Consider the following 9,894-nt stretch of genomic DNA (forward strand, 5'->3'; position numbering starts at 1 on the left):
CCAGGATACTGGGAAGACTGTTTATGTTGTGGATTAGGACTTCTATGAAAGAAGACAATGCTGGTTGAAGGTCTATCAAAGCAAATTGTTGTTGTTGCTGCTTATTTCCATAGAGTTGAGTATGACTCATAGTAAACCTATGAAAAAAAGGCCTGAAGTCTTCTATAACTATTAACATTTATTAAAGGTCATAGAGTTTCCAGAGCCATACTGTGTAGGAAGTGGATGCCACTCCTGCTACTTAAAATAAAAAGACAAGTTTGAAGCTGATAAAGCAAAGCACATCCCATTAAAATATTAAAATGTGCTTTAGTGAATACTCAGCATTATTCTCAAGAACTAGAGTTAAGTTTATCAGATGAATGTAATTAAAATCTATTCAGAATGCACATGTTTCAAAAGAGTAGTCACAGTTCCATGAATGCTGCTGTACAGAGAGCTTCCTTTTGGATACTTGGTTTATACTACAGTGAAAAGGCAGACAATATGGTGGTTATAAGTATTTTTTCTCCAGATAGAAAAATCTTGGTTACATCCAAGTTCTGCCACTAACTGAATGCCCTTGTACAAATTATATGGCCTTCTAAGCCTTGGTCTTTAAGTACATATGAATGGCATTATCCGATTAAGTTTATTGACAACTACATTAAGTAATATATACTTGGTGCTCAGTACTGTATGTATGTTTTGTTTATTAATAGGTAAATCATGCTGTTAGCCATTTGTTCTTTCTCCCTCTATCTGTATCCCTAAGAGATGACTGAAATCATCCACTTGTCAAGAAAAAACATAAGAAACCTTCCATAAAGTGGCATCCAATTATCTTCAATAAATCACAACATGTCACAGCAGCAAACCCCATTTAAAGTGATACGAAGCACACTTAATATTAACTTTAAAAATCACCCTATCTGAGAAAAGAGCTTTAAGGAGAAAGAAAAAGAAAACTTTTTTTAATATATTAACTTAGAGAAATTGTCCACTGGGCTAAAATGTATTAATTCTGCCTTTTCTTGCCCTTGTTTATTTTTCATTTGTCAAAAGGAATTTTTAGTGATGGGATGCATGTGTTATTAAAGATAAGGCTGCTCATAGGATTTATCTTCCAAAAATTGCTTAGAAGTAATTAGCAACAATTGTACTGTGCAATTTGGTCTTCAAGTCAACCAGACTAATTACTTAATGATACAACTGCCAAAGTTAATTGAAACTCTCCAATTAGCAAAGAGATAAAAATACTTGCAATACCTATGTCTTTCTCATATATAAACACACACACGAAGGAATTATAACTCTTATCATAACCCTTGTTAGTTATTTATATATAGGCATTTATAAGGTTTTGGCGAATTCTCAATATCCTAATAGAAGATTATACCAGAGTTCCCTAAATAAACACACACAAAGGAATTATAATTCTTACCATACCTCTTGTTATTTAGATATAGGAATTTATAAAGTTTTGGTGAATTCTCTGTTCTTTAAGGAAAAATAAGCATAGAAAATAATGTAACGGGCTTTTATTTGTTTATAGAGGTGATGATGTGATTATAATAGTAAGATATGATAGCATAAGTATAAAACTTGAGATATTTATATTTAAAGTAAGATACAAGAAAGTGTACTATAATAAAGCAAACTAGGTTGTCTGCTCTTGTTATTAGGTGCCACTGAGTTGACTTTAACTCATAGAGACCACATGAACAACAGATCTGAATCTTGCCCTATCCTATGCCATGCTTGTTCTCTGCTCTACTTGAACCCACTGTTATAGTCACTCTGTCAATACATTTTGTTGAAGGTCTTCTCCTCCTTCACTAATTTTCCAACTTTTCAATCTCAATATCCTTAAAAAGAACTGGTCCCTCCTAACAACATACCCAAAGTGTAAGAGACAAAGTTTCATTGTCCTTGTCTATAAGAAGTGCCCTGATTGCACTTTTGCCAAGGTGTATGTGTTTATTCTTTTGGTAGTCCAAGGGACATTCGGTACTCTACTCTACCACTACAAGTATAAGACATCAATTCTTCTCCTGTCATTCTTATTTATTGTCTAACTTTCAGATCTCTATCAAGTAATTTAAAAGACCATGGTTTGTATCAGGAGCTCTGAGAGCCTAGTGCACTGGGAAAGTCTGCTGTCAGGGACCTCTCCAGAGTACTAAAAAGCAACTATATCAGTCTAGAGACTAAGGTGCATCTGATCCAGACCATGGTTCTCACAGTTATGTGCTATGCATCAGAAAGCTTGACAATGACCAGGGATGATAGAAGGAGAATTGGTGTATTTGAGCTGTGGTGCTGGAGGACAACATTGAATATGCTATAGACTGCCAGGAGAGCAAAAAGATCCATCCTGGAAAGGATGAAACTAAGCTGCTTCTTGGTGGCAAGGATTCTGAAGCTTTGTCTGACATATTTTAGGCATGTTACAATGAGGGACGTGTCTTTGGAGAGGACATCGTACTTGGGAGGGTAGAGGGATGACACAAGAGAGGAAGACCCTCGATGAGAAAGATTGACTGAATGACTGGGGTATTAGGGGTAGGTGTGTCAGAGACAATAATTTTGGCTCAGGATAGAGCAGGATTAAGAGTTGCTGTACATAGGGTCACTATAAGTCACAGGCAGCTCAATGGCACATAACAACAACAAATATTTAAAAAGAATTGATTAAATCTTAAGTATTTTATAAATATTTATATTTTCCTAGCCTTGATTTTTTGTTTTGTGTAAAGATGTTATGAATAATATCTCTCATTGTACCAGAGAGTTTCATTTTTTTCTGTTGCTCTTTCAGTAGGTTCAAGTATTGTGATTATCCATTTAAAACCTTGTTGTGACAATAATCACTTCTCTGTAAAAAGCACGTCCCTCCAGAAACATATGCTCAAGAGACAGATTACTCACCTGGAGATAATTCATGTTCAACTGCATTTTAAATATACACTCTCAACACTTAAACTCCCTGCAATAACAACAGAATAAAACAATCTATGTATAAGTGACTGTGCACCTTTCAAACCTGTGTTGTTCCAGAGTCAACTGCACTGTGGAAAAAACTATTCAAATAAATGTAATATGTCAAAGGAATTGCATTTCACTTGTATTCTTCTGATGTTGTTTTGTTGCTGATTTTGTTTTGCTGCTTTGGGACTAAAAAGATCCTATATGTTTCAGAGTAGAATTGGTCCAACAGGGTTTTCTTGGCTATAATATTTATAGAAGCATGTCTCTGCTTGATAGGTTCCAACTTTCAACTTTGGTGACAAGGTATATTTACATTACCCTGGGACCTCCTTCTTCTAGGACCATTTTCAGATTTAACTACAGTTGTTGTTTTTTGTTTTGTTTTGTTTTTTTTGTCTGGGGGTCACCTAATGGATAGTGAGTTCTTTCAACCTCAAAGTAGACAGTTGGAATCCATCGTCTGCTCTGCTGGAGAAAAGTGGACAATCTCTTATGCAATTTACAGTCTCTGAAAATCTGCTGCAGGGTCAGCTATGAGTTTATTATAACTTGACAACACTGAAGTTCAGATTGGTTTAGTGTTGTGTTGTTTGTTTTATTTTTCTAAGAAGTAAATACTAAATGGAAAGAGTATGAGTAGAATGTTTATTATTGCTTTACAGAGCAATTGAATGCAATCATCAAGCACACATGTCTTGATCTGATCGTTGATGATCTGATCATAGTATCAGTGGCATCGAGATTGTCTCAGTTGACTAGAGAAAATATATTTAGAGAGAGGATAAATTCAACTAGTCATAAATTTTAAAAGAAAATCTGAGCCTCAAAATCAATATTTAAAATTTAAAAATTAACTTCTTATACATGATGTTATCCATTTTTATAAATGTTGACATCCTGTCAGAGTTCAGAGTGTGAACAAATTAAAAACCAATCACTATGAACAGGAAGAAAAGACATTATGTAAACAGATTTTTTAACTAAGCAAAAATTCAACAGAACATTAATGTTTGCAAGGTTGGGGGATTTCATTCAAAGTAAAATGAATAGTAAGAACAAAGGGGATAAAAAGAATATTGATAAGATATGATAAAATAACACAAATATTGGAGCATTATCAGAGAGAATTTGAAAGGTACACTAACAAATAGTTAGATTATGTTAGACCTTGCAAGTAAGCCAAAAGATTTGACTTTTCTCTAGACAATAATAAAAAATTGCACAATTTTAGCACAGGATAGTAACTCACTTAAATAGTTTTTTGACAAGATCATTAAAAGATTGGACAACGGTAGTCAGATCATCTTGGATGTCTTGTCATCTAAACAGAAAACTACTGCATTCCTTCAAGAAAACGTGACCTAAAGGTAAGTATGTAGCCTCAGTTAATTATGGTATAAGAAGATACTTATTATTAACTTTGCTGCTGCCTAAGAAATGTAATTTGGCTTCATCTATACTCAAATAAATTTAACAAATTGTGTATATTATATTTATATTTTAAATATTAGATAAGATAGAACATAATCAAATAGATCAAGGAATAAAACACGCCAAGATAGTAGATAGAAACTGACCTCATTCACAGTAGCATAGTAGCTCTCGTGCTTGAACGTGGGCGAGTTGTCATTCCTGTCTCTCACCACGATACGTACTTCATGGTAGATAACAGTGCCCACCTTTTTGTTGATGCACTGGACTTGTACCACAATAGAGTGTATGTTCATTGGTGGCTGCAAAATAGAAAATGCCTATTTTTAAAAAAGCAGTTGAAATTGAAATTTCTTATCACTGTCAGAATAATTAATTGTTCATTTGATAGTTTTCTTTAATATTAATAATTTTTTTAACTATTATCGTTTTGTGAACTACTTATGAATAAAAGAACATGAAACAGTTTCACTGTGCAATGCCTGATCTCAAAACATAAGGTCTCAAGTTCAAGCAGACTCACTAATCATGGATTCCAGGACAAATTGTGAGGGAGAAGGAGATGAGATGGTGGCTTAGTCAGTGTACCAGACGGTTCCTCTACAGCAAAAATTCAAAATTCTAAATGAAATCGATAAGATAGCAATCTTGGAACTCTGAACATTAAAAAAAGGCCAAATAAACAATTGACTCCTACAACAACTGAATGAATACAATGAGTGAGAAGTTACAAAAGGAAGGGTTTCTTCAAGCTGTGGCAATTCTGACCCTAAAAGAGAAGTACAGCTAAGGAATTTACTAACATTCTTGTAACAAACGGAAAAATTCTAGGTATACTCAGGTAAAGGTGGAAAGTGAATGGATAATGATCTAAGCAAGGAAAACACAAAAGAGAAGGGTAAAAATTCCAAATTTCTTTCATAAATAGGGAACAGAGTGAGGTATATTTATGAACAGTGGCACCATGGGACTAAAGTGAATGGTATGCACGGGGTGGTGGATCAGCAGATGTTGGAGTGAGGTATCCAGCTGTATCCCACTCTTGTACTTGTTCAGGTCCAAGTCCTAACTTCTGGCTGAAATAGACAGAAAGCACCAGAACACTAAGGTCTGCTGCTAAAGAGGCACATAGGTCTCCCTGAAACCTGTCCCTGACCTGGTAAGTAGCAGTGACTGTGTGATCATGCATGTAGCCCACTGAGTGGCCTTTACCATGCATCTGCACTCATGCAAGAATGCCACCCACACCAAATCAAAACATAGCTACTCATGTTACCCACCTCAAACCAAGAGAGTGGATATCTGCCTGCTATCCAACCCTATAACAACCTCAGAAAATAGCAGTGGCTTTGGGACCAAACACACACTTGTCTACCAGCTGCCACTAACTTGGAGGATGGTAGTGACAATTAGCTCACATCAGCCCAGGTAGGCACAGGAGAGATCTTTCCATATCTAAGGAATGGCATCATAATTCTAGACAAAGGCGGGGGGGGGGGGGGTAGAAACCAAACCCAAATCTTGAAATATACTGTGGTTTTTTAAACAAGGTGTCACTTGATTTTTTTCCCTTGTTATTCTTGCTATTAATTTTTAGTTATATTAAGTTGTACTATTTGCTTAAAAAACAGTAGCCAAAGAAAGAAGGTGTGGTGATATTATTCTCTGATAAAATAGGCTTTAAGACATATACACCACAAAAGCAAAAAGAAGAATGCCATGTAATGATTAAAAAATTAATTTATCAATAAGACATACTATAATAATTGTTTATACACTCAAGGATAGAGCTCCAATACATATAAAACAAACTTTAATAGCATTGGTAAGGGAAATAGGCAGCTCCAAAATAATAGTAGGAGATTTATCAAATCATTTTTGTTTAGAGACTGAAATGTGAAAGAAATTCACCAAAGAAGAAGCCTATGTCATAGAAATATATAAAGTATATTGAACAATATAAAAGTACATCAATTATTCTTCACTGAATATTAATCAGTCCCCAAAACAGACCATATTTTAGATCAAGAATCTTTGGGCAGAATATTAAATGATCTAGGAAGTATTAAAAGAAGATCAAAGAGTATACAGAGTCATTGTACTTAAAGAAATTGGCAGACACACAGAAGAATTTCATGAAACAACATAAGAGCAAGAGTCTATGGTGATGAAGGAAGAAGTTCAAGCTGTTTTGAAGGAATTGGCAAAAGTAAGTTCCCAGGAATTGATGGTGCGTATTTCAATTAACAGATGCCGCCCTAGATGTGCTCACCAAGTTATGTCAAGAAATCTGGAGGACAACCAATTGGCCAAATGAATGGAAGAGATCTATATTTGTTCCCATTCCAAAGAAAGATGACCCAACAGAGTGTGGAACTTATAGAACAATATTACTGATGTCATATGCAAGTAAGATTGTGCTGAAGATTATCCAAAAACGACTGGAACAGCACATCAGCAGAGAACTGCCAGAAGTCCAGGCTGGATTTAGAATGGGTTATGGCACTATGGATATTGTAACTAATGTTAAATGGATCTTGGCTGAAAGTGGGTGTTTCATTGATTACGCAAATCATTTGACTGTATGGATAACAAGAAACTGTGGCTGACTCAGAGAAGAATGGGAATCTCAGAACACTTGATTGTGCTAATGCAAAACCTATACTTGGGCAAAGAGGCAGTCATTAAACAGAGCAAGGAAACACTGCATGGTTCAATATTGGGAAGGGTGTACGCCAGGGATGTGTCCTATCTCTGTACCTTTTCAGCTTATATGCAGAACAGATTATCTGGGAGGCTGGACTGGATGAGGAGAAGTGTGGCATCAGGATCAGTGGAAGATACATCAACAATCTGCAATATACTGATGATACAACCCTGCTTGCTGAAACTGAGGAGGACCTGAAACGCTTACTGCAGAAGGTCAAGGACTGCAGCCTTCAATATGGATTGAGGCTCAATATCAAGAAGACAAAGATTCTCACCAGTAGGCCAACTGGCAACATCATGATGATGGTGAACAGCTTGAGATAGTTAACAGTTTTAGTTTGCTTGGTTCCAGAGTCAACACTCTTGGCACCAGAAGCCAGGAAATAAAAAGACACATTGCGATGGAATGTCTGCTGTTAGGGACCTCTCCAAAGTACTGAAGAGCAATGGTGTTACTCTGGAGACTAAGGTGTGTCTGATATAGGCCATGGTCTTTGCAATCACCTGCTATGCGTCAGAGAGTTGGACAATGACTACGGAGGATAGAAGGAGAATTGATGCCTTTGAGCTGTGATGTTGGAGAAGAGTATTGAGGGTATCATGGACTGCTAAGAAAAATGAACAGATTCATCCTGGAAGAGGGTTAAACCAGGCTGCTCCTTGGACACAAAGATTCTGAAGCTTCATCTGACATACCTTGGACATGTTACAAGAGGAGAAGGATGTTATGCTTGGGCAGGTGGAGGGACAGCCCAGGAGAGTAAGACCCTCTATAAGGTGGATTGATTCAATAACTGGGGTAATGGGGGTAGGTGTGTTTGGGACACTGAGATTGGCACAGGATAGACCAGGGTTTAGGGCTGTTGTACATAGGGTTACTATGAGTCACAGGCAACTCAATAGCACATGACAACAACAACAATAAAAATAATAGATGAAAATATATTAGTTTTAAGAGTTAAATGACAACAAAAGCACAAAACACCTAAACTTTGGACAGAGTAAATACAATACTTAAAAGTCAATATATAACAATAAATAAATTTTATTTATATATTATATATTTGCTTATATATAATATATATAATATTTGAACACATCTTGTTAAAAATCATTAAATTAATATACTTGACTCCATTAGGGTAAAAATTTACACTTTATCTTATAGTTAGAACTAATACAAAATAGGAGCAGCAAGAGAAGCTCCACAGTCACAATAAAAAGAGAAATTAAAAAGCATTAAAGCAGCAATAAATGAAATAGTAACAACAACAAACAATTGTCACAATAAAGTATAAAGCATTACAGCATCAATAAATGAAATAAAAACAACAAAGAAACAATCAGAAGAATCAACAAGATTATAAAATATTCTTTTTAAAGGATCAATAAAATCAAGAAGACAAAGTAAGTAATTAAAATATAAAATGAGATGGGAGGCAGTACATCAGAATCATATGCTTGCAAATGAAGAATCCAGGGGAAAATGGAGAGAAAAAATGGTGAATTGGGTGTTTCCTATAATTGACTTTGTAGAAAGATTCTGTGCAATTCAGTCGCAAAGTAAAAATAGAATATGTGCAATATTAGCCTTTGGCAGACCTTTAGAAAGACAATCAGTTGAAATGTGGTCTTCTAATGCTATTTATATTCTTAACTTTGCAGGAATGACCTATAAAATCATTTCATTCCAACTACTAATTGGAAGTTGGCATTGGGACAGACAAGTCACAGTATTTCCAAACAGTATCAACTGTGGTGTGTACTAAATCTCCACTTGATATTGCAAGCATTCATAAATTAGTTACAATCAGATCAGAGGAACTGTCATCACTCTCAACTTCAGCTCCCTGTGCTACTGTTAGTAGCCTGGACAGAACAGAGCTAGCAATAAATTCCAACTCTAATGGATCAAGCTGAAGGCAAGCATTCCCTGAGGCTAATATATAACACACATTGTAATCTTGCATTACAGTAGATTCTATTCTGGGTATAAGAAGGTCATAAATACATCAGACACAGTTCTACTAAGTGTATTAGTGAGAGTTTAGGGAGTCCAAACTCCTTAAGATTGTGCTAGGGAAATTTTCATTTATCTTTCATAACAGGGAAAAAAAGTCATGGTCCTTTTGTTTTCTCTAATTCCCTTTAATGGTTTCATGAATGAAACAAAGAAGAAAGGCAGCTGCATAATTGTGTTGAGATAAGCAATTACAACAAAAATCATTCATATGTATCTAGACATGGTGGCCTAGTGGTGAGAACCTGCACTGCAATCCCAAAGGCAAATGGTTTCAAATCCACTGTCTGCTCCATCAGAGAAGGACCTGCAATCTCCTTTCTAGCAAACTTATTGCCTCTGGAAACCCAAGGAGGGTCAGCTATAAACTGGTTCCAACTTGCAACAACAACAACAACATTTTTTCTGATCAAAAAGTAAGCATTATGCTGAGTGAACTAACCCATTCCCATAAGGATAAATGATCGTATAAAACCGTTATTGCAGAATGAGTATAAGGATCCAAGAGGGGTGGGAGAAGGTGGAAGCAGAGGGATGTGGATGTGCAGGGAGAGGGGAGGATTAATCATGGAGTTGTACAATTTGTTGAGCAGGGGAAAGAGTGACATTGAAAGAATTTGTTCTTGAAAACAATGTATTCAGATTTTGTAAATAAAATAGTTGAAAATTAAAACAAAACAAACAAACAAAAATTAATGCTTAGCAAAGTATTCTGAAGATGTACTGCCTGGCCTAATATAATATAATTTATATACTATGTATTA

At 35.6% G+C, this 9,894-nt stretch overlaps 1 protein-coding gene across 1 annotated transcript in view; it reads right to left on the bottom strand.

Annotated features, from left to right (window-relative positions):
- Positions 1 to 9,894, bottom strand: part of LOC102849143 (protocadherin-15-like) — a gene marked incomplete at its 3' end in the record, with an annotated part of 104,337 nt that overhangs the window by 49,545 nt on the left and 44,898 nt on the right. Inside the window, exon 3 of the mRNA XM_006895590.1 lies at positions 4,548 to 4,703. Coding sequence (XP_006895652.1) covers positions 4,548 to 4,703 — 156 coding nt within the window. The remainder of the gene's footprint in view (positions 1 to 4,547; positions 4,704 to 9,894) is intronic.

The sequence above is a fragment of the Elephantulus edwardii genome, unplaced genomic scaffold (assembly GCF_000299155.1).
Source record: "Elephantulus edwardii isolate Elephantulus edwardi_28Jun2011 unplaced genomic scaffold, EleEdw1.0 scaffold00170, whole genome shotgun sequence".
NCBI lineage: Eukaryota > Metazoa > Chordata > Mammalia > Macroscelidea > Macroscelididae > Elephantulus > Elephantulus edwardii.